This window comes from Dreissena polymorpha, chromosome 5 (assembly GCF_020536995.1).
Source record: "Dreissena polymorpha isolate Duluth1 chromosome 5, UMN_Dpol_1.0, whole genome shotgun sequence".
NCBI lineage: Eukaryota > Metazoa > Mollusca > Bivalvia > Myida > Dreissenidae > Dreissena > Dreissena polymorpha.
This window is the reverse complement of record NC_068359.1, coordinates 25,475,684-25,502,261: the sequence shown is the minus strand read 5'-3', so window position 1 is coordinate 25,502,261 and position 26,578 is coordinate 25,475,684. Positions and strand designations below refer to the sequence as shown.

The window sequence follows — 26,578 nt, the reverse complement described above, 5'->3', positions numbered from 1 at the left end:
TTGCACATCAAACATTAATTTGTATATGAATTTGTATTGAATAGCAAATATATATATTATCATATTCAGCGACAAAAAGTGACTTTTCACCTGTATCAAAGAAATTTAAAGGATTTTAACTAATTCATTGAAAAAAATTGTAAGATTAATATGAATGTTGAATTTGGTTAAACCACAATAAATATCCTATGCTTCCACATGACATGTGTCCAGAGGTCAAGGATTTGATCCCAATCTGGTCATCTCAAGATCTTCTCTTCAACACACAATTAGTGGTTCTTCCCACGACACACAATTATGGGTTCTTCCCAAGATAAAAGACTCAAAAGTGTCTAATAAAGCCTCTGGCTTTCTATGCAAATAGATAGGTTTACACTAAAACTAATAAATAGAACTTCAAAACTGTTCATACAAAACAATATATATTTTATTATATGCATAGCAATTTAAATAATTTTATACACGGTCTCCCAAAAAATAGAAAAAGACAATAACATAATTGATATAGAAACAGAATTATACAAAAAGTGTTACCAGCAATGCAAAGAGAAAGTTTTACAAATGTTTGAATTTATGTTAACATTCTGATGAAACATACGATGCAGATTCAAATCAACAAATACATTTGCAAGTATCTTTAGTTGTTTTCATCCAGACATCTGCTCCTGAAGTCAAAATGCCCCTAAGGGAAATATTAAGGGAGTTCTGATGTAATATGCAAAAATATTAACATAAAATTTTCTATGTAAAATATTATAAATTCTCCTATTCTATTTTTCTGCTCACTAAAGGCATATAAGATTAGTCATTTTAGAATTGTTTACTAGTTTTAAACATTTTGATGTTCAAAGGCTTAAATGAAATAAATTGGGCAGTACCACTCACACAAATATTTATTTCTCTGATCAATTGTTAACTTTCAATGATTATCTACCAAACTGATAGATATGTATCTTAACATAACTTCTAGTGTACCAATATGTATTTGTATGTCCAATGTTCCACATTTTAATCTCTTTGTACAAGCCATAGTTTGCTACCAACATACATGTACAAGTACCAACTTCTGAGACAAAAAAAGCACTATGATTATTCGAGCACTTCCCTTACAGTAAAGAAAAATAATGCCAGCAGAAAATAACCTAATCTGTTACAACTTTGTTCATGTTATTATTTGAATTGTATATTTATGAAGACTGTTCATAGTGTAATGTTGTGCCATAAATTTCCAGTCTTAACTTTTACAATGGAACGACTTATGCACAGTTATAAAAACTGCCAATTATAACTCCATTACATTAACATATACTAAATATTATTCATTACATCATACATTTGATGTTTGCCTATTACACCGTCCTTTTATACATAACATCATACAAAACTTAAAAACAGATTTAAATGCTATTATTCATTACAATAACAAGCTTGGACTTTTCAATTCAAAATGTTTCATATACAATGAAAGATGTTATTAATATCAGAGATAATCTACAATTGTCATGTTATCACACCATAAAGAACTATTTTGGGGTTGTGCAAATAAAGCAATGCATGCATATCTTTAAAAAAATGTTCAAAGTTCAAATTATTTTGAATTGGCATTCTTAAAGCCATATTGAGATATAAGCACCTTTTTTAATGAAACAGATAAGCTAGCAGTAGTTTGTACACAGTTTGATAATAACTAAAAAGTATTAAATACTAAGCAAAACAAATGTCTTATAATATAGACATGGAATAGTACGTTAAAAAGATATTGCTTAAGTGAAGACGGGAACTATTTTAAACAAGAGCACCGCATAACGGGTGCCACGCTCGGCTGCGAAAGCTTGTCAGATTTCTTTTGTTTTTTTGTTAGAGATCACGGTGACCTTGACCTTTGACCTAGTGACCCAAAATGGGTGTGGTGTGTAGAACTCATCAAGGTGCATCTACATGTTAAGTTTCAAAGTTGTAGGTGGAAGCACTTTGATTTTAGAGGCAATCTTAAGGTTTTTGTTAAAGTTTTATATTAGAGGTCACAGTGACCTTGACCTTTGACCTAGTGACCCAAAAATGGGTGTGGCATGTAGAACTCATCAAGGCGCAACTACATATGAAGTTTCAAAGTTGTAGGTGGAAGCACTTTGATTTTAGAGCCTATGTTAAAGTTTGATATTAGAGGTCACAGTGACCTTGACCTTAGACCTAGTGACCCAAAAATGGGTGTGGCGTGTAAAACTCATCAAGGTGCATCTACATATGAAGTTTCAAAGTTGTAGGTGGAAGCACTTTGATTTTAGAGCCAATGTTAAGGTTTTAGCACGACGCCTACGGCGGACGGCGGACGAGCTGGCTATGACAATAGTTCGGGTTTTCTCCGAAAACAGCCTCGCTAAAAAATTGTTCTTAAAATATTTCTGCAATCTTCCCCCAAATTTAATTTCATAAAAAGCTTTCAATAACAGGTTTACCATTATGTATCAAATGAAAGCTTTAAATAAATATTCTGCAACAATTCAGCACACAAACAGAGCTATTCGTCATTAACAATAAAATGTATTTAATATGTTTTTATATTTGAATTCTGACAGTATCCACTTTTTGTTCATTCAAAAACATTCAAATTCAAAAAGTTGACATCGCACAACATTACAGAGCTATTCTAAGCGTTGACTTGCATTCCGATGTTGAGATGAAAGAAGGTCCCCTGAGTAAGTTGACTCTGAAAACAAAAGCGGCATAAAGCTGGGGCTAATGTTAGAGTGTTTTGTATGAGAAAATTGCCATTATACTTTTTTTCCTTATATTGAGGTCTAGTTAAACTGAGTTAAAGCCGTCTATAATTGACCTCCCGCCCCCACCTTTGTGTATTAGGCCTACCAGCTCCACTCCTGTGTATTATGTCTCCCCACCCCCACTCCTGTGTATTAGGCCCCCACCCCCACTCCTGTGTATTATATCTGTGTACTGGCACCCTGCTTTGGTCACAGGGCAGAGACCCTTATCAGAGATGATCAATACACAAGTGCAAAGGAAACGTGTATACTACCATTACTTATGATCATTACTATGATAACCTATGATAACAACAAATTGCTCTAATATAAATACTTATGCTTCCAATGCTTGATATCAAAAGCTATGATTACGATTTTAAAACAAAAACAATAACAGGTTTTGAAATAACTTTATTGATAAAATGCCTTTAAAGGATTTTCATGGTGCAAGATATGCAGATGAAATGGTGGTGTTTCGTTGATTGCATTTTGTTAAAAATAAAAATGTAAGATATTTTATGGTTGATCAAAACACAGGTGAATACTGTGGAGGGGGCAGGCATTCTATAAAATAGACCTTTAAAGTGTGGCTCAACAAATACTTTATATTTATCTATTTGTAGAAATATAAAATGCATGAGGTTGTAAGCACAAGGACACAGAGATGTAAGGGATAATGGTGATGCACAAGAAATCAGGAAGTTGTGGGTTGAATCACAATTATGGGAGCATTCTCTTAGACTTTGTCAACAAGAGGGCCATGGTGGCCCTGTATCGCTCCACTGTTCTTTTATGCGAAAAAAGCGTGCAATGCGCATGGGTTGAAATGTACTCAAGCATGTGACTTTCTCTTTCTATCCCTCGTCCCACTGGGCGCTTAAAGTTGGAAGGGTGAGCATTTTTTATATATGGAAAATGTTACTACGGTGTAAATTAAACAGACTAAAAAGTCCGGGAATTGTCGCACAGGTCCTTTGCTTTTAACGTAGGTACATTTATCTCTCCAAATGATATTGTCGTTCTTTCTATTTCACATATTTTTAGATGCTGAAGATCAAATCTACGCATGTTCTACAAGATTAATGAAAGTTCCTTCATTCAATCATGAATCTTTTTCCAAAATTCCAAAAAGTGTTTGTAGGTTTCAAAGTTTCTGTTATTTATATAGTTCATGACATATGCAAAATACCTAATGACGTAGATCACCTGAACTTTACTTCATTCTTGAGGCATTAGTGAGTGTAGCAGGATTGTTAACGTGGTGAAGAAATTGTTTATTGTACAAAGAAGATATTTGCCTGAGGAAACATAAAGTGACGAGTTTTTCAGGTGCATGAGGTGCCGAAAGGCAGTAGGAATGATAACTTTGTAGAGGTTGTTTGTTAAACAAAGTAAATGTTTATGAGACAAAAAATTGAATTATAATTCATCAAGATGTTGCGATCATGGCAACACTACTTGCATATGGCGTGAGGTTTAAAGAGATATCATGACAAACAATTAGCTTGACCTAACTTTCCTTTACTTTTTCCATCTAACATTGGTTACCTGTCATGTTTGTTTTTGAAAAATACTAGGATTGCCATATATTGAAATAAGGAATCTGACCTATTCTCTGATAGGTTGCTAGTAATAGTCTTAGCGGAAGTCATGTGATAAACAATGGGGATTGTTCACGGCATTGGTAGAATATACTTTTAATAGATACATCTTTTTTAAGTTGGATTCTCCTTACTTTTTTGCTACTGAATATTAAAATCACTTAATTTCAATGTAACAATTTGTTGTTAAGTTTATCTTGAACAAATATTTTTTGACTCATTCAAAAAAATTTTTTTATAAAAAGGGCCTATAATAAATCAAGAATTTTGAGAATGTTAACATAACAGAATAATACTAACCATTTGGTGAAAACAAACAAAACAATACAATTTTTTTATAAAATGTTATATACAAACAAGGTAAATGGACTTAATATAAACAAACACACTTAAGTGTAACTGTTTATGATGTATTAAACTGAGTTAAATTAATATATATAATTTGTTAACCTTTCAATATCTTGCATTTCACATCTTTAGTTCAATGCTATTTCAATTTACTGAAGAGCGTGACAAACATAATAAAGCAGAATATGCATATGAATCTGATTATACACAGATCCACTATCATATAAATCAAATCATGTTTGTCTATTTCCATGTTCTAAAGATCCTCTTCTAAATTGCTTTACTTCGCGAGTAGACTGAACTCCCAATTTGCAAACAGAAACACTGGTTTCCGTGACACAAATTCACTGTGCACATTTCTAAACAAAATATGTGTTTCTTGTACCTAAAACGTAGTCTTTTTCGTTGACAAACACATTTAATTATTCCTATCAAACTATATGATGTCAGTCGTTAATTTGATTGATATTTGTCATTTCAATAATCTTAATTTTCGCTTCACAACGGCGCCATTTGCATACGAAATACCAAACACATTTTATGAAACCGATTTTAATTGGAAGATTGGGAAACAACAGCCAATTATATCGCTCGTTTTAAAAATGCTAAGGCAGAATCTACCAGTGTAAAATGCGGAGAGATTTCGCGGGCCGCGGATATATTAAGCATATGTTCATTTTTGTGACCCCCGGGGCAGGGTCAAATTTGACCCCAGGGGCATAATTTGAACAAACTAAGTAGAGAACTATAAAATGTCACTACATACCGAATTTGGTAGCCCTAGGCCCTACAGTTATGGACAAGAAGATTTTTAAAGTTTGCACAAAATAGGCTTTATATAAGCATATGTTCAATTTTGTGACCCCCGGGGCAGGGTCAAATTTGACCCCAGGGGCATAATTTGAAGAAATTTGGTAGAGGACTATTAGATGTCTGTACATACCCAATTTGAAGTTTTCACAAAATAGGCCTTATATAAGCAAATTTTCAATTTTGTGACCCCCGGGGCGGGGTCAAATTTGACCCCAGGGGCATAATTTGAACAAATTTGAAAGAGGTTCACCCAAGGAACATTCCTGAGAAATTTCATCAGAATTGGACCAGTACTTTAGGAGAAGAAGATGTTTAAACAAAAAGTTAACGCACGCACGGACGCACGCACACACGCACGACGGACACAGGACCATGAAATAAGCCCGGCTGGCCTCTGGCCAGTGGAGCTAAAAACACCAAGTACTGAATCTACCATGGATCTGGACTTGAGAATGTCTCTATAAGCTTTAGGCTTTTCATACAAATAGGCTTCAACAAATTGGTAAAAAAAGTAATCCCAAAAAGATTCAAATGTGCACATGGGAACAAAAATAGTAAAACAAGTTAAGCTTAAAAACGTTTCAGTTTACAGTTGTTTATTGTTTATTAAAAGATAACTTAAAAGTTTAATGTAAGAATAGTTGGTAAGCTTCAAAAGCACCTCTACAAAATACTCACAAATAACTAAAATCGCTTCAAGAATTCTTCAGCACTTAAACGAGCGCGTGAATTGACGGCCAGTTTCATCTCATTGATCTCCTTGTCTATCTCCTCCATGAACTGAATGATGAAGTCTACCAGCTTGTGTTTGAACATCTGCTCCGTGTGGAAATTGGTAATGAGGAAGCTAATATCAAAACCCTGAAAAACAACAACAACATGAGAGCCACTGCGGGCGATACTAGGGCTCATGTCATATGTGGACAGGGAAGCTCCAGACCAGCCACAGAAAATAGGGCTCATGCCATATGTGAACAGGGAAGCTCCAGACCAGCCACAGCTTTCATGAAAATAGGGCTCATGCCATATGTGGACAGGGAAGCTCCAGACCAGCCACAGCTTTCATGAAAATAGGGCTCATGCCATATGTGGACAGGGAAGCTCCAGACCAGCCACTGCGGGCGATACTAGGGCTCATGCCATATGTGGACAGGGAAGCTCCAGACCAGCCACTGCGGGCGAAAATAGGGCTCATGCCATATGTGGACAGGGAGCTCCAGACCAGCCACTGCTGGCGAAAATAGGGCTCATGCCATATGTGGACAGGGAGCTCCAGACCAGCCACTGCCGGCGAAAATAGGGCTCATGCCATATGTGGACAGGGAGCTCCAGACCAGCCACTGCCGGCGAAAATAGGGCTCATGCCATATGTGGACAGGGAGCTCCAGACCAGCCACTGCGGGCGAAAATAGGGCTCATGTCATATGTGGACAGGGAGCTCCAGACCAGCCACTGCGGCGAAAATAGGGCTCATGCCATATGTGGACAGGGAAGCTCCAGACCAGCCACAGCTTTCATGCAGCCAGATGCTACAATGTCCTCTTTAAATCAAGCAAATACAATATTAAGCATGTTAACCCTTTACCACTTAGATACGTAATTTGACGCATTTGTAGTCCCTTAGAAAGTTACATTTAATGACAGACTTTTCTTACTAGATTCAAGTTTTAAAGGCTTTATTTCCAACCCTAAGATGCTGATGAGTTACTCGCAGGCTGTTCTGGTTTTATACTGTTTGCATATAGCCATTTTCACTTTGCATCTGAGTGGGAAAGGGTAAATATAACTGAAATGGGGTTAATATAACTGAAATGTTACAAATAACTTTCCATTGTGGAATTGCAAATGTCAACAAATATTAAGGGCTATTGTTTGAAATCATCAAATGGCAACTTACAGTTTTAATCAAACATACAAAAGATTTTAATATTTCATGGCTGAACATGTGTTATTGCATACTTGGGAATTTTTTATAATATTACCCCTGGTATTTTCTTTTCTTATATTGCAATGCATCTTATATGTACTTGGATAATGGACATTATGAAAAGTGTCCCACATGGTCTGGGCTGACAGTTTTGTTTTAACAAATAGATGTCCATTGTGAATCCAGTTAATCCCTCTACTAAATTGTGAGGGGTTTCACTTCATCCATAATAACATCAAATTGTATACTTACTTCGACTGGTTTCCTTCTTAACACAACAAAGTTCTCTGCTCGCATCATCATGAAACGCATGAACTTGTGACACAAAATCTTCTCGATCTCATCACTCTGAAAGATTACACAGGATATATAAATTGGTCCATAAAATAGGTGGTAGGTCACAGGATTCTCCAAGAACAATCATATATTCTGTATACAAAAAGCAGCGATTTGTTTCCTTATTTATAAAGTACAGGAAAACAGCACTTTCCCAATGAGGAAAAAACTACAAATTTCCCAATTGATGTCAAAAAATTGCAATTGAAGGACACTAAAAAAAGCAAAAAAGCAAATACACCAATTTCCCAATATGAAGACTTCACGATGCGAATTTTCCCAATTTTTTTTTTTTCGAGCACAATTTTCCCAATTGGGCTGGTACAGTTACTTTTCCCAATCGGGAAAAAAAATGCAGAAAAGGACTGACAGAACGTACATGGACGTCATTGGACAATCTAAATTTTAGTAGATTACAGATCAACAATAGCAAACAAGAAACCGTCTGAGACGGGTGATGCTCCCCAAAGTTTTTTTTTGTCACAATATTGCACTATATATTCAGATAAAAGGAAACGTCTTGAGGGGCATAACTTTGGAAAAAATAATACGATGGATGGTTTAGCAACTTAAAAATTTCAAAAGGCCATAACTCTCTAAATAAATCATCTAACCAGAACCCACAAATAACATGCGCATGTCCTCAAGGTAGTTCAGCTTCCCATAAAGCTTCATTGAATTCTAGTCAGTAGTTGGGGAGAAATAGCCCAGACAAGAATTGCACTATATGTACAGTTTATAGAAAATTTCAAAGGGCCATAACTCTGTAAAAAATCATCCGACCATAACCGGCTGATAATATGCACATCTCCTGTTGGTAGTGAAGCTTCCCATAAAGTTCCATCGAATTCCCGTAATAAGTTGCTGAGAAATAGCTCGGACAAGAATTGCACTATATGCACAATGGAAAATTTAAAAGGGCCATAACTTTGTGAAAAATCATCCGATGAGAACCGGCTTATAATATGCACATCTCCTCTTGGTAGTGAAGCTTCCCATAAAGTTTCATTGAATTCCAGTCATTAGTTGCTGAGAAATAGACCGGACAAAAATTGTGCACAGACGGACACACGGACGGACAGACGAAGCGGCGACTATATGCTCCCCCCCAAAATAAATTTTGGGGGAGCATAAAAAATATTGGGTTATCACATATGAGATGATACTTTTGTATTTGATTTGGGTTTGTTTTTCTATTCAAGGGGGTTGGTTCGGTTTTAATATAACATGCTTTTTTTACAAACAATTCACATTAATTTCATGGAAGATTTTACTGTAAGGCTAACTAAATGACTTAATAATTAATTAGTATTTAAGACTTTACTTACTTTGCTAAATACAATAATCTTAATTACCTGTTTAACGCCAATGCTTATTCTTAAGGAATTTATTGAGCCTTCTATTAAAACACGCTCTTGTTTGTTTCGACTGATGACTATTGGTGTAAGTAGCAACTCTTTACTGGACCTGAAAGCAAATATACAGGACAATTAGGAGGGAAACACAATTGTAACAATAACTTGAAATTTAAATATTTTTGAATAGGTTTTATAAGGCCACACAGTGTCTACTTGAAAGTCTTGCTTTTAAATTAAAACAAGAGATGTGTTTGTCAGAAACACAATGCCCCCTAATGCGTTGCTTTAAATTTTTTATTATTTTTTTACCTTTGACCTTGAAGGATGACCTTGACGTTTCACCACTCAAAATGTGCAGCTCCATGAGATACACATGCATGCCCAATATCAAGTTGCTATCTTCAACATTGCAAAAGTTATGACCAATGTTTAAGTTTTCGGACGGACACACAGACCGACAGTCAGACAGACAGACTGATGGACAGTTCAACTGCTATATGCCACCCTACCGGGGGCATAAAAATTGTCAGCTCCTGTTATAAAAAAAAATTAATTTAACCAATTGTCAAAATTAGAATATCAGATCTGTTTGCCCTGGAAATATATCAGGCGTTTTCCGCCCTATGCCACGGGTCCGAATATCGGCCCCATTCCCAATGCAAGTCTGGTTGTTTTTTCCCAATTTCTTTTTAAAAAATCCCAATTTCTAAAAAAAAAAAATTTTTTTTTTTTTTTAAACCTTTAATATATATAAATTAAACTGATCAAGTGTAGAAAATAGAAAAATATTGCATAATTAAATTATCTTTTGCCTTGAATTTGTTTTATAAACAGTAAAATATGTTAAATTGATTATTTAAGACTTTCTTTATTTTCCGCAAAATCCGGCGTTTCGTGTGGTTTCTTTCCCCTCAAAAAAGTCCAGGCTTTTTCCCCAAAATCAGATTTTAAAAAACCTGCACTTATCACACATGTTCATAATATTTTGTAAAATTGTAATAAAATGTTATCAAAATAGTCGTTATTTACCAGTTAACGGCTTCTTTGAAATATAAGAAACACTATTTACATGCGATTATTTTCCCCAATTGAGCCAGTTTTGCGATATTTTCATTTCCCAAAATGGAGGTTTTCACGACGCGAAATTCCCAAAATTCCAGTGTGGCGTTTTCCCAAAATGGAGCGGAAAAGGCCTGTATATTTAATGGCCTATTTGTTACTTAAAAATGCACCCTTTTATTAACCTTTTACCCCTTATAAATGCATTTTGATGTGTTTATAGTCCATTAGAAAATGTAATTAAATTTGTTATCTTCTTTACTAAAATCAAGTGTTCAAGGCTTCATTTCCAACCTTAAGATACTGATAGGCAGCAAACAGCATAAAACCTGAACAGACTGCGAGTTACTCGCAATCTGTTCTGGTTTTATGCTGGTTGCAAAAGCCATTTTCACTTTGCTTCTGATGGGGAAAGGGTTAAAAAAATAACCTATGAATTTACCAATCAAATGGCTGTGGGTGGCATCTCCTAAACACTTACTTTACTTCTACTTCAGGTTTGTTATGCCGTTCTATCCAAACACTTACTTTACTTCTACTTCAGGTTTGTTATGCCGTTCTATCCAAACACTTACTTTACTACTTGTAATTCAGGTTTGTTATGCCGTTCTATCCAAACACTTACTTTACTTCTACTTCAGGTTTGTTATGCCGTTCTATACAAACATTTACTTTACTTCTACTTCAAGTTTGTTATGCCGTTCTATACACTTACTTTACTTCTACTTCAGGTTTGTTATGCCGTTCTATAACACTTACTTTACTTCTTCTTCAGGTTTGTTATGCCATTCTACACTTACTTTACTTCAACTTCAGGTTTGTTATGCCATTCTACACTTACGTTACTTCTACTTCAGGTTTGTTAAGCCATTCTACACTTACTTAACTTCTACTTCAGGTTTGTTATGCCGTTCTATATACTTACTTAACTTCTACTTCAGGTTTGTTATGCCATTCTATATACTTACTTTACTTCTACTTCAGGTTTGTTATGCCGTTCTATAACACTTACTTTACTTCTACTTCAGGTTTGTTATGCCATTCTACACTTACTTTACTTCTACTTCAGGTTTGTTATGCCATTCTACACTTACTTTACTTCTACTTCAGGTTTGTTATTCCATTCTACACTTACTTTACTTCTACTTCAGGTTTGTTATGCCGTTCTATGTTTTGTGAGTTGAAATTCTCCAAGCACATTGCTGCTTCCAGCGTCCGACGGATGGCTGTCAAATAGGGCTTCAGTGTTGCAGCCTATGGAAACACACATATTTTATATCAGTAAAACACATACATCACTAAATATATATTAATACTTAATTAAATGCATTTTCTGTTGATCCGCGGTACTTCAAGGCTAAATAAAAATTATAAAATCAATATTTAACCACTTGCAATTTAAATTATTTCTCTTTTCAATCATGATAATATTATTAAACAGAGTTGCACTTTTAATCACTTGCTGTTGACCATCTTAACCATTTTAAGTCATTACTTGACTTGTGGGAATGAATAAGTGCAAAGTTCAAGGTTAATTACTTTATGTTTTATCAGAATTAACTTTATATAACAGTTAAAATAATTGAACAAGCCTGAAATTGCAATATGCTACTGTGTGACTATGTGACAGACAAAACCTTAGACAATGGCCGGTATTTAAGGCAGGGCTCGCGCTGTCATTCGCCATTTGAGCCATTTGCGAAAATATTGAGAAATTGGCTCAAGAAATTCTGATTTGCGAAAATGCTAAAATCTCGCAAATCTTCATTGAAATTATCCGCCATTTAAATCCAGACTGGTTTTCTATAGTTTTCTTTTTGTTTCATTAAAAGTGTTCGCAAATTGAACAATAAACGAAAACCGTTCTGCACCAGAACATACGACATCGCTTGACCTTATTGTTATTGAGGCGCACGTGGTAGCTGGCCAATCAACACTGAGTTCGCTCACAAATAATATTTGGTCAATCATGCCTAGACACTTGAAATACACAGTTGACATTGTCGTCTGCCAACAATTTATCGGCCCATGGCAAACATCGTATTTTAAGATAAACAAATGACAAGAGCAACAATAAATAATTTCTCAGCTGATCACTTTAGACCTGTCTACCGAATATCGATCTGAATTAAAGGATGATCATTAAATAATTAGTTCTATGTTGATGTTACACTTTTCTGACGATTATCAACGTTATCGTTTGAAATAAAAGGTGATAATTAAGTTGTTTTACCCACAAGCTATGCTATTGTAAAGAAAAATGTCAACCAAATGGTATATTTATTACGTATTTGCTAGGCTACCAATTTTCATTTTCTGCAATCAAACGATATGCAATTTTTATTTCAAGTGCAGAACGCGTACAATTTTTCGGACTGTCGTTTTCGGATAAATTATTTTTCGCGGATTTTAATTTATTTTCGGAGTTCTTTATAGAAGAAATAGAATGCAGAATACACATGCGGTAATACAGACGATATGGTTTATATTATTTCGAATTGTATTCACTTGAAATTGCAATTGGAAAGACTATAACAAAGAACAATTTGTAAGTCTCTGGGTGGGGTGGGGGGCTTTGCCCTTTATTCCTGTTGGGTTCCTGGTTCTAAGACCTCCGGCCTAATTTTAAGGATTTCAAATTTGGGACAACTTACTCCACTGTTAAGTGTACATGTACAAATTAACTTATGTTTGTACTTTGTAAAGTACCATAATAATTACTTCTATATTGAAAACTGCATGTTATATTATATGTGATATGCCCTTGTTGTCATATAAAGAAATATGAACAAGTTGATAGTATATATTATTATTTTAAAACCACTTTTCACGCGCCGAAAAACGAAATCTGGTTGGCTCAAAGAAATTTTGGGCCAGCGCTAGCCCTGTTAAGGTAGCTATAAATATAATGAACAAAGGGAAGTATTTAAGGATGGTGGATGTTAAGTTAAACTACAGTGTCATCATTCTTATTGTGTATCAGAGGTGAGTAGAGGTTTTGGTTCACTGACATATAGAAGTACATGTATGCATGATAAGAACACATAATATCATTTGAGTGATGAATGTTCAGTTAAATCCCCATAAACACTCAACAAGAGCGCCGCATGACGGAGCAATATACGCCCGATTCGTGTGCCATTGGAGATGATACACTGATGATTGATGTATTTGTTTTGGAAATAAGCAAAAAAAACAACAACAACTTATATAACTGATATATTCATATATATGCATTGATATCAATAAGTGTACACTTAGTCTCATTTGTTCTCTAAAACACAATATTTAAATCATAATTGTTTAGACCCCCATACCACTTTGACGCAGGATAAAAAGTTGTTTAAAAGTTTCGGATGAATACAATTTGAATTAGAGTCCGGACAAAGTGGCGCCGTTGAAAATGCACTAATTGACCCTATGACCTAGTTCTTGACCCGACATGACCCATATTCGAACTTGACCTAGATATCAACTAGATGCAACTACTGACCAAGTTTGGTAAAGATCGGATGAATACAATTTGAATAAGAGTCCGGACAAAGTGGCGCTGTTGAAAATGGACTAATTGACCCTATGACCTAGTTTTTTACCTGGCATGACCCATATTCGAACTTGGCCTAGATATCAACTAGATGCAACTACTGACCAAGTTTGGTGAAGATAAGATTTATACAATTTGAATTAGAGTCCGGACAAAGTAAAATGCACTAATTGACCCTTTGACCTAATTTTTGACCCAGCATGACCCATATTCGGACTTGACCTAGATATCAACTAGATGCAACTACTGACCAAGTTTGGTGAAGATCGGATGAATACAATTTGAATTAGAGTCCGGACAAAGTGGCGCCGTTGAAAATGCACTAATTGACCCTATGACCTAGTTTTTGACCCGGCATGACCCATATTCGAACTTGGCCTATATATCAACTAGATGCAACTGCTGACCAAGTTTGGTGAAGATCGGATGAATACAATTTGAAATAGAGTCCGGACAAAGTGGCCCCTTTGAAAATGCACTTATTGACCCTATGACCTAGTTTTTGACCCGGCATGACCCATATTCGAACTTGGCCTAGATATCAACTAGATGCAACTGCTGACCAAGTTTGGTGAAGATCGGATGAATACAATTTGAATTAGAGTCCGGACAAAGTGATGCCTTCCGCCCGCCGCCCGCCCGCCGCCCGCCCGCCCGCCAAGGGGTTTCACATAATACGTCCCGTATTTTATACGTGCGTATAAAAACAACAAATATTATGTAACATATTTCGTTATATAATAGTTAACATACACACAATCCATGTTACTTATACAAATGTAGCAATAGCCAAAATTTTAATACTAGATGTGGTCTGGTAACATAGATTTAAGGAGATGTGAATTTCCCGTGACGATATCCGAAAATTTACGAGCAAAGCTTACGACTGCACTACTTTCACTTTCTCTCGATTTTTAGAAAATATTGCATGAAATCATCGTAGATTCTAGCATAAGAGTAGTGGGTGCACATGGGCATAAGTAACATACGTTAAGTGGAAATACCCCCATTCTGATTAAACGTTTGTTTTATATAAAAACAATTAATAGTTCAGCGAATCAAATTTGTAAGCTTAGTTGGCCTAATGCCTATTGCAATATATCACTCTCCCTTTCCAGTGTGGTGTCTCGACATGGGGGTAAACACGCACATGGAGAACGTTATTGCGATATGTATGGAGCTCTTGATATGAGGTAAACACGTGCAAAGAGAATGTTATTGGGATGTGTATGGCTATGCACAGTGGGTTTTTTTTCCTTCTTTGGACAGGTCCGGTAAATGGACCCGTTCCCAATGACCTACGGACCCTTTCCCAAAATGAACCGGACCCGTCCCAATTTCCGGGGAAAAAAAATATTTATTTTTTTTATCCTCAATTGGGAATTTCTTGAGTCCCATTTTGGAAAAATATATACTTTTTTCCATTGGATATGGGGCCGGATACTGGCCCTGATTTTAACGGAAAAAAATCACTGTAAGCACTTTCATGTACACTTTAATGCCGTAAGAGGGTTGTTTATTGTGTTGTTTTCTTTATACTTGATTGTTGATTTAATTTACAATAAAGAGAATTGAATGAGCAGGATTCATAATGCACATCTTGTATTCAGCAATTTAAAAGGGTTAAATAGTGCAACTAATTACAACGCCATCTGTGTTCCGATAGCATGTTATTGTTTGTGCAAGACTGTGAATAAAAGTTTATGTTGCTTTCCTGTGTCATTGAAAGCAGACAAAAGTTAAACAAAGTCATTAAAATACCATTTTTCAATTGGTACAATTCATGACTTGATTTTTCCCAATCGGAAGATTTCGCGACTCGTTTTTTCCCCAATTTGGTGATTTCACGACGCGAAAAATTCCCAATGGCATGGGATGCTAGAAAAAAAATAATGTTGCTCATTTTACCAATTTAAGTGCTGCCTGGAATCTGGGCGGCAGAGTTTGCATGAAACAATATTGTTACCAGTTTTAACTACCAGCGGGTTACTAGATTTACAGAGGGCGCGCGCTTTCGGTATCGGAACCGAAAGCGCAATAGCATTACCGAAAGCACACTGGATATATGCTTTACGTATACAATATAAGGAGAATTAGTAACATACTGTTAATACAAATGTTTCAAGTCACATATTAAAATGTTTATTGTTGATATTTTGAGATACCTTTGCTATATTGTTGAAATTTATTGAAATGCAAACTTGTTATTTGATTTATAAATCTTGTTCCATCATGTCATGGTATTCATTATTAACTTCAGTTGAAATTATGTATTACAGGAAAACGCTTTGAAAATTAAACTGATTAACTGATTGTTTCCATAACGTACATTTTACAGTGCGCTTTCGGTACTGACAATGTGCTTTCGGTACCGATACCGAAAGCGCACGCTTTCGGTAAATCTAGTAACCGCTACCGGACATCCAGAGATTCAATGGCTGGCATTTGGATTATTGCAACTAAGGAAGTTAATAGTCAACACATGAAAATGACAGCACCAATGCCAGGGTTCGACACTAAGGCACGTCCGACAGTAGTCCAAATAATAAGACGTAAGCTACCCCGCTTACGTCTAAACGGCTACCGTCGTTTTCCTATAGCAAATTGAGTTCAACTAAAACTTCAGTTTTTCTCGTTAAATCTTTGCTAATGCATAAAATTATCATTAATTAGACATATATGTGAGCGATTACCTCTTAAATGTGTAAAAATTGTGCTTTTAAACCACTTATGTACATTTTTAAAAATAAACATACACAACACACTTCGTGTGTTTGTCGTTTATAAAATTACATTGAATTATCTTGAACGAAATTATTTTTTGAATAGGTTACACATAACCAATTGTTGTTGTACAACAAACCACATCACTTTTTAGCTTTCTGTACTCTTTAATTAAATGGAACCTATATGTGTGTGTTAAAACTACCAGTTGTATCACGGAGTGTATATTGTTAGGAGATGAATCGAGTATTTGACCCTTACTGTAGTAAATTCGATCTTATGCAAAAACTATTCATCCGATTTTATTTGTGTATACGTTATCTTGTTGCTTATTAATTCCTCTTTCAAAAATATACGTTTTAGTATATTCACGTTGTTATTAATGGATTTATAGCGAGATAAACACAAGAAATAAACATTTTATGTTTTACCACCGCGCGTTTTACCGTATTGTGGCTATCGATTTTGTACAATTAGCGTACAGCGAAGCGCCGAGGTTATACATTTTGACTCACGTCTTTTGTTGAATTATAGTTTCATTTCTCGGCCGATTTTGACAAATTATATATCATTAGAAAGCTTACGTTACGTAGTAAACAGATATATAAATATATATTAAGTTTTTCTTCTGATTTCGACAGCCCGGCGAGTTATAACTTTAACTTTTTCAAATATCATACCGTTTTGGAGTTTTAGAATCTAGATTTACGGTTGACATGTTCGTACTTAAAGCCAATTTGTAGCGTTTATATTTGGAGTTCAGTTTTAAAAATTACATCTTGCTTAGGAGAATAGAATTCTGTATACGATAGAAAAAAAATTGTTTAAAAACGAAAGTAATTAAGGAATGAAGGCGGAAGAAAGTAGCGCGCGTTCCTAACGCACTGAACTGATGCTACGGTCTCGGCGATTATGCTTTTGTTTAGAAACCGGCCATTGAATTTCCTTTGCCATGATTATTATATTTTTTATGATATATTGTAGTATTTTGTTCACGAAACATATCAATAAAGCTTATTATAAATAAATCTTAATAAATTAACTATTTCAGCTCTTGTTTATAACACAGAAAGGGTGTTAAATTTATGATGAAACAGCGTATATAGCGGACCCTCTCGATTTTATTCGGCTTTGCATGCATACTTGAAATAAAATGGGTGTCAAAAACATTCATCGTTTGCTGTTAATTATCAACGAGGGAATTATGTATAATTATATGAAATGTTATTTACCTTAAATTATCAATTTATTAAAGATTCTTGAAAATCACGGTCGGTGTTACGCGGGTCATTTCGTATTTTGACATTAGGGCATCATGTTCAACTATTCAAAATCAGATTTTTTTTCACTGGGACGATGACGGCTTTGATTTAGACAGGCAGACAGATAGTTTATTCAGACTTATACAACAGTACATCGTCTTCAACTCAAATATATAAATTATTTTTAGACGAATTATTAGGTGATTACACATATAGCAGTGATGATTCTGAGAATGTTGCCATGTTTATTATCTGTGTAATCTAGAGTCCGTGGTTTGAGCATTTTTATCGCGGTGTTCAATAAAAGATATCTCAATAATCTTGTTTATTGATAGATCTGTGGTTTTATTGCCCCTGTGTTCAGCACAAACCAATTGTCTCGTTATGATCAGATACTGTGCCGACCAATACTAAATAACACTATGGTGTCATACGCCACAGCAGGGACCTATACTTGTGATCATGGAGTCTAAGTGCAAGACTTAAAAAAGTATGTTGTTTCACTTGCGGTTGTTAAAGCCAAAACGGGGCTCCCAGCTGGCACAGCTGCTGATATTCAGATCTGAATACTTAAACTTATTGAGACCTTATTCTTAACCGTTGCGCGTTTTACGATATCGGATTTTAGGCGGGAATAAAACTCAGTGAAACTATTCAATTTCTTACACAACATTAAGCATATTAACAGTTATTGAAATTAACAATATCAGCGACATCTTTTTAAAGACTAAACACCTTTTCAAGTATCGAATTTAACATGTCAATATAATATATTAATACCAAAAAAGGTTTCATTTAATATTGTTCACATTAAACCTTTAAATGAAAGTGTCGCTTTAACTATTTTCCGTGTCTTATTAAGCCGCGAATCGTTTGCTAAAAACAGTTAACAAAAAGGGCTACACGTTCTAATTCTTAATGAAATACAAAAATAAGTATAACATAATTAATAACGTCCATAAACACACACAGCAAGATCAAAGTTTTAATGGAAAACTAATATGACATTCCACGTAAATTATTATTTTCGTCTAAATCGAATACTATATATAGAGAAACAGTGTATTTATAACCGACCAATGAGGTAACATTATGCAACTTTCAATTTACACAGTGCTATATGGCAACAATATGGAATTTGAACAGTGGTAGTGTTTTAAGGTCTGGACTATCATTACTTGTAAGTTTGTATAAACATTTTTCTAATGCAATTAGTAAAATAATGTTTATATTTTATGTTTAATAATTTATTGCATGATTATTCTGTGCTGTTATATGAATTTGATGCCGTTAAAGCTTCCAACATGAATTCATGTCGGAACGATGCTATTGCAAAATAACGTTAAACGATATGAGGTCGATGTAAATCGACCTCATATTTATAGGAGTAGTCCGACAGACATTGTCTAGTAAGATCGGTGGTCGGGCTAGTAAAACTGTGAACTAGCTTGTCCGACTGGTCGTACATACAAAATCTACACTGATTCATATAACTATAACTAACCAAAAACCTTTTTCTCTTAATGTGTAAAATAACTATTGTAATTGTATCCATTATTTACATCAGAACAAAACTGGCTGTAAAAAAAGTTAATGTCGAACCCTGAACGCACGTTGCATTTAATGCAAACATGATTGGTATAATAATGCAAACCGACAATAAATAAGAAAATAGCAGGAACAATATAATTAACTATTTAATTTCTGACACGGTAAAAACTGACACAATTCACAAAATATTGACAATCACTTCCGCATTTTCGGCAAGATATTTTTGTCTCTTATTTCAATCCGCTTGAAAGGCATTTTTGTTTTTAGAGACACTTTTAAATAACCATTCAAAACCTTCAAAATGTTTACATTTTACACGACAAAAACATGCAAAGATCTTTAAAACAAAACATTTTACACCCACCATGGCGAATATGTATTTCGACCGGAAGTTATTACTTAAAGACGACACCTTTGGTTGTATTATTGGATCCCAGCGCTACATGTTGAATTATCCCGATATACGATTCCCTAAAAAGATAACAACAATCATTTCAAAAGTATAAAGCCTGTTTATTTAATTTTTATTGGGGGGGGGTATATTAACATATGTAAAATTACATATTTCGAAACAAGTCTAAACGGTCGTAAGCGAACTATTAATAAACATCGCCATATGGTAAATCGTTGATAGTAGACGGGAACCTGTATACAGAGAAAAGCAAAAGACAACGTCAGGGGCGTAGCTAGCATGTTTTGAGCTGTAGGCCCGGATATGATACAACGATAATTGATTACTGTCGTGTTGAAAGGGAGACAAGTAGATCTACATGTAGATCTATGTAAACTTGTAACAGCAAGTCACGTGAAAAGAAGCGAGCTAGAATCTATGCACATAGTATGAAGTAGAGTTGATAATTGGAAGATATGTCCTTTGAACACGACCAGAATCCATTGCCTGAGGATTATGAAATGCAGGTTTCTAACACCTAAACCCCCCCCCCCCCCGTCAGGATCAACATTCTAATGCGTTTTTCGAAGTTGAAGCTTTTTTGTCATGTTTCAAAAAAAATGTAGGCCCGAGCCTGCTGTGCCCCATAGCAGCTACGTCTCTGAATGTGTTCAACTACATATAGTTGTTATCATAATATTAATGCATCACCCGCGATAGCTCAGTTGGCAGAGCGGAGGACTGTAGTGGTTATGCTGTCATCCTTAGGTCACTGGTTCGATTCCGGTTCGCGGGACTCTTTTTTTTTCTTCTACAGATATTTGTTTTATACAATGATCATTAAAGAAAATACAGTTTAAAAGATAAAAATTTACACGTAGCGTAGCTCTATTGTAAAAGTAACAAAGAACGCATTTTTTTCGGCATAGCTGTATACGCCAGCTTTCACCTGGTAGGCCTGAAACTTTTCGCAATAGAAAACGTGCAATCTACAAACAGTTTCACATTTACATTAATATGTTATTCAATCGACTTTCTATTTTTGGGAAGTATATGGTATGAAAAGGGATACTGCAGTTCGTTAAGCAACGATGTTAACTGCGTATTCAGCATAAAACAATTGTATCTCTAATATTAAGGCTTGAGAGAGAGCAGTTTCACACCCAATTCTCGACATCAATACAGAGTGTGTGCACCTTTTTATATAGAAAATTGTCAGCGAAAGAGCGTTTGTACTTTAATGCTGTTTTCTCATATTTGGTAATTACTAGGATATTGCATTATGTGCACTTATAAATTTTATATCAAATAAGTATTGTTGTTCAATAACCTGATCGATATACGCTTCGACGAAAATATTTAAAATTGTTTTCGAAATTGACCGTTAAACACGTAAATGTATACTGTATAGAAATTCGTCGATATGAAATTACGTGGTTTAATTTTTAAAAAAAAACTAATTCGTTGACACGTAATTTCGTGGATTTCAAATAAAAAACAACTAATTCGTTGACACGTTATTTCGTGAATTTCAAATTTTCGAGGAAGACTGACCGTCATAATAATTAAACTTTTATTAAAACAATCAGTCTGCTAATCTGTGTTGACAGCAAGACTTGAGGTTAATGTGCACTGAAGCATGAAAGTGTTGCCGATAATTGTCGATAAGAGCGATAAAGCGGCGCACTTGTGGGTCCCCACTCCCTAATTGCCATCAATGTTGTTTTGACAATATTTGCAATTATCAGCGCAATCGGTCCACTAGTAGTAACAATTGAGTAATAAGGTCCCAAAAATACACGTGTGAAAACCGTTTTGTCTCTTTTAACTTTAATTGACACTAATTGACATAATAATGTGATAATCTGATAACTGTTAATTTGACGACGTCACGTTAAAGAAAACAATCGTTGATGTACAGTTTTAAATACCGTGCTTGATTTCGAAAGTATTATTACCCTAACACTTATCAAGAAAACAACATGTTGTATTCAATAGCATATCTAATTCAAACAATCATAAACATCTTCGTTCAAACATATATAATTTACGTCAAATGGGTGGAAAATAACACCATTTTCAATCCGGAAATATTTTAATTAGTCAAGATATAGTGTAATGTGACCTACTGAAGTGAAATAACTATTACAAAAATATCTCGGATAAGCGACAACAAAAGAAATTGTCGGAAATGACATTCGGAATATGACCGATGTCGGATTAAAAATGTATAAATAATCGTTGGTACTTGAATTCGTGGTTCAGCGTACCAACGAAATCCACGAAAATTCGTACCACACGAAATTTAATGGTTTAACGCTATCGGGTAAACTAAGAAGAAAGATATTAAATGAAGATATTCGGCAATATTTTTATGGTATGTCAATCATAGATTCTTCCTGTGTTTTCAACAATTGCATTTTAAGTACCAGTTTTGATTAGTTTAATTATAAATATTCAACCATATAGACCAATTTATTAAGCATGAACGCGATGATTCACGATACTATTTTAATAATGGAATCAAATGACTATGTCCGTCAAACCACAAAAACAGGTCTGTTCGAAGAACGTGCGTAAAAATATTTCAAATATTTACGTCTAATTCGTGTCTTGCCGTCTGACCTATATGCTTTCATTTATTTTCATTCTTCTTGTATTTTACTATTTTGATGAATAATATCAAATGAAGCGAAATAAGCCACGATATCTGGCGCAACACCTCGTAATTGATTTGCGTGTAATGCAGCTAACAGTTTAGAGTCAGGCCCCAATTTCCTGTGCTGGTCACTTTTCACACATTTTGTTGCATGTAATTTAATGACAGCAGACCAATGAAATAACCATTAGCCACAGCAGGTACCTCATTATCTCTGACAGTTGCTTGATGCCTAACCCTTGTTTACAGCCCTTTGAAGGGAACAGCAGGGAACATGTACAGCAATTGCTATACAGTGGTATCAACATAGAGATAAACACATACATAAATCTGTCTGGCATTTATTTTCGTATAAGAATCAGCTGCCTGCATAAAAGAACAGATAACAACATTGAAGCAAGCTCTTGAAATAGCAAAATTATGTACTTATTACTTAAATATTTCCAAGAAAGGTTTATACAATATATATAAATTTAATGGGCTAATTATTTCATATTTCTTAGCTTTAAGTACAGTGATATTAACTATCACTTAGTCCCAGTGTATATTATGAATATCATATACCATGAAGCTAAAACACAAGTCCGTGCATATTCAAAGAATATTTTGGTAACTTCTGATGAATTTTCAAAGAAATAGGCAAACAACGGACTGATATCCAGATTTATGATATTCAAAATTAATCAATGCTGAAAAAAATTAAATTACTTACCATCATTTCTCTTTGAGAAAGATCTTGTGCAATATGGACCCCTCTTGAAAATCTGACAAAGTCCACACTTAGAATAACTTCATAACTTTGAATATAACTTCATATCAGTAGCTTACAACTTGACGATATCATTGTTTAACTAACATAGTCCACACATGGCATAGTAACTGTCAACTTAGAATAGAATTTCAAAGCAGTTGCGTAAAACTCGACAATATCACTGTTTGTCTAACTAAGTCCACACTTGTCATAGTAATTTTCAACTTTGAATATAACTTCAAAGCAGTTGCTTAAAACTCGACAGTATCAATGTTTATCTAACAAAGTCCACACTTCCACACTTATAAAAACTTTATAACTTTGAATCATAATTATAACTTAATATAAATCAGTTGTTTGAAACATGGCTAATAGCATTGTTTTATTCACAGTAAAATGAACACAGTTTCTTTTTATCTGCATTCAATGTATCAAGGAAACATATGGTCTGAGTTTATCAGCCCCGTTACATGTGATTTATTACTTTTCATGGACTGCCTGCTGGTAAGCTGACCACTGCATCAAATTAACATATAATTGATACAAGATAGTAGTGGGAGAGTAGTTTCTACTCTCTCTGGTGCCTGACACAGCACTGCTGAGAACTGCGCAGAAAAAAAGGCATCCTTGATCTCATAGATAAAACTTTTGATCGTTCTTCAACATCGACCACAATCAACGCCGTATATCTTTGTTAAAGATATTTCTTGTTTCTGTTTAAAATATAATATTAAGAATTTTGATCGCTCAACAATTCGTCGTGGTACAAATGTAGATGTGTTACTCATTTTGTGTTTTTTTTTGGTATTTGCGAACATTAATAAATCACGCTGGTAATGCGGATACTTCGATAACAGGTGGCACTTCGATAACAGAGGGCACTTCGATAACAGAGAACAACAAAAGCCACGCGCGAGAGATAAGTTCCTCATTTTTTTTCAAACGTTATGTCCTAAAGATTAGTTTTTGGGTCAAGACACATAATCGAGTTGATAAATGGTGTATCCCTTTATATTGGAAGAGAAAAAAACACGGTAAAATGGTAGATTTGTGCCCCAAATATAGAAAGTTCGGTCGAAATACAGCACACAGTAAACATTTCAACACAATAAAACTACTTAGAAATATTGCGAGAAATTGTTTGCTATTCCAGCATGTGGAGTAATCAGTGTGCTTCAAATACTGAAATTTTGATAGTATTCAATGAAATATAAACAAAAATAGAGCATTTTTGTTAAGGTGGTATTCATGAATTTGCGGATACTTTGATTCCCGATATAGGACACTTCAGATAACAGAGACTTTCAACGAATTGGGCACTCTGATAACTTTATCTTCTGCCTGAAATACATTTATGTATATTATGGATATTCTTACCAAACATTTTAAAGTACGAATCAATTTGATTTGTCAAGCGCTACACATTTGGAATCTATGCATAACGTAATTACATACACATGTGAAATATAACCAATGGCGTTGTTTGTTTTCAAAAATATCATTACTATTTATTTATACAATTAATATTATAAGTGCAATTTTTAAATAAGATTCATATGCTTATTTCTGGAGTAATACATTTCAAGTGACAACCGGAAATAACTGTCTACACAATGAACTTGTTTTTTTGGTGGTAACTTGAGATTCAAAGAGATGAAAATACAACGGATCATGTGGATTAACACGATTGTGTTTAATTTTAATTATAGCAGGCCTCTAGATAACGGGAGCAAAGGGATTCTATTAAAAGCGGCAGACACATTTGTTCTTCATAAAATCCTATGTAAAGTAATACTATATTTGGTAAATAAGATGCCAATACAAAACTGTCGCTACTTGCATAAACGAGAGCGCCGATGGCGTTAAAAGCATAGGTGCAAGATACAGGGAAGTTGCTGCTTAAGTAAATGTTAAGGGAACAGTTGACTGAATGAAAAACTAAAAGGCTTTCAAGAAGAAAAGTTATCTTTAAGATTAAGTACAAATAATGAAACAGGAAGTGAGGAAATATTGCAAATCTTCCTATAACAATCGGAACATCAGGAGAACGTATTAAGTGAGCTTGGTATTTTGCGAGAAAGTAAATGCCCGGATGTAAATGTTATTTTTGGCTGGACGTTTATTTCTGTTGTTGTTTTACACTTGCGATCATGGTGAATCAGCTACTCAGTTACAAAATGGTGTCACGTGGTATAATGTAGTTCGATATCGCCATCCGAGAATTTCTCAAATCAATAATTTCAAACAATTACCGACTATTTAAATAGATAATCTTTCCATTTACATCAGTGTTTGAAACGCTTATGAAAAATAATTACCTAAGCCTTTCAAAATTTAAGCACGGACAGATCTGTATCGAACTATTCTTTTCACAAATGAAAATAGACGCTACCCTATTCGTTTGCGTCAAGAATTTGTCGTAAAACTTGTGGTAAGCGTTAGATGCAGACGTGCACAACAGATTGAGTTCTGAATACAGATTTCTGAATGAAGATTTTTATAGAAACTCCTCACAGCAGTTACTTCCCTTGCTTCGCCCGGTCAGTAACTTCTAGTATAAGGGAGACCACTGCGTAGGAGATTGAGATTTATAGTGCAGATAGAATTGTTTTACGAACGAAATTTGTTTTAGGTTATAAGAAGATTTTTTTACATAAAACGGTCTTAGAAAAATTCACTAAAACGGTGTAAGCAATATTCTTGGAAGAAAACGTTAGAAAAACGTTTCAAAAAAAAAATTGTAAGAATTACCATATACTAAATTAAATAGATATTTCGTCTGATTTTTGATCAGGTAAGGCTTCATAATAGACAACCGACCGATGTGGATTTTCGAAATGTGGTATATACCATAAGCATAGGTGCAAGCACCTATGCTAAAAACTGCGCATTAATTAATAAAGAAGACTAAAAAGTATATACTGGTAAATACTGATGAGAAAAGCGATTGTGATTTAATAATGCGGTATACATATGTCTTCATTATTGTCACATCTTGTTTTGAAAATAAAAAACAACTTGAAAAAAACTACAGAAACAATACAAACAATCATGCTTAATTACATTTAAACTTTATCTCAGTAAAATCATATTGAGCTGACTAAGTGAAACATCAAAACAAACAGTTATTAAAAGTTCACGTTTTGTTAAATTGACAACATTTGAAAAAATTGTTTCAGATTCGCAAATGTTCGTTGTAGTTATGATATTATTTTAAGAAACAGTAATACTGAACAGTTACCATGCTCTAAAATATCCATTATATGCATCTTTTGACGATTAAATAAAACCTTAAAATTATATTTTTTAAAGCGTTGCAACGCGAAACGATTGACTAATTTGGAGAGATCTGTTGTTGTCGTTATATTTTGTGATGCTACGAGGATTGCTTATATTAAGTATGCAATACATAACATTGTATAAGCACGGATGGCCAAGTGGTCTAAGCGATAGACTATTGCTTCAGGAGTCAGTGGTTCGAGCCTAGTCGAG

At 34.6% G+C, this 26,578-nt stretch overlaps 1 protein-coding gene and 1 non-coding gene across 11 annotated transcripts; one reads left to right on the top strand and one right to left on the bottom strand.

Moving 5' to 3' along the window:
• Positions 1-409: 409 nt before the first annotated feature.
• LOC127832095 (actin-related protein 2/3 complex subunit 4) lies at positions 410-19,756 on the bottom strand. Of its 10 annotated transcripts, XM_052357322.1 has the most exons (6): positions 19,650-19,756; positions 11,340-11,458; positions 9,143-9,254; positions 7,704-7,799; positions 6,203-6,385; positions 410-2,707 (listed from the first exon to the last, which is right to left on the bottom strand). In XM_052357322.1, the coding sequence occupies exons 1-5, from the start codon at positions 19,650-19,652 to the stop codon at positions 6,209-6,211; spliced, it is 507 nt and encodes a 168-aa protein (XP_052213282.1). In that variant the 5' UTR covers positions 19,653-19,756; the 3' UTR covers positions 410-2,707; positions 6,203-6,208. The 10 variants fall into 10 exon arrangements, with proteins under 10 accessions (XP_052213282.1, XP_052213290.1, XP_052213285.1 ...); XM_052357330.1 differs by lacking the exons at positions 11,340-11,458; positions 19,650-19,756 and adding an exon at positions 11,299-11,320; XM_052357325.1 differs by lacking the exons at positions 11,340-11,458; positions 19,650-19,756 and adding an exon at positions 11,258-11,284.
• A 630-nt stretch (positions 19,757-20,386) lies between these two features.
• Positions 20,387-20,472, top strand: Trnay-gua (transfer RNA tyrosine (anticodon GUA)). The gene is given in 2 exon segments: positions 20,387-20,423; positions 20,437-20,472. It is a non-coding gene; the product is annotated as a tRNA-Tyr (tRNA).
• Positions 20,473-26,578: the final 6,106 nt, after the last annotated feature.

What these genes read in the sequence shown, in the direction of transcription:
- LOC127832095 (XM_052357322.1), bottom strand. An exon ending in AAACCTGAAGTAGAAGTAAA is followed by an intron (nt 9,255 to 11,339) that starts GTAAGTGTAGAA and finishes ATTTGCTTTCAG; the next exon opens with GTCCAGTAAAGAGTTGCTAC. An exon ending in TAAGCATTGGCGTTAAACAG is followed by an intron (nt 7,800 to 9,142) that starts GTAATTAAGATT and finishes GTAATCTTTCAG; the next exon opens with AGTGATGAGATCGAGAAGAT.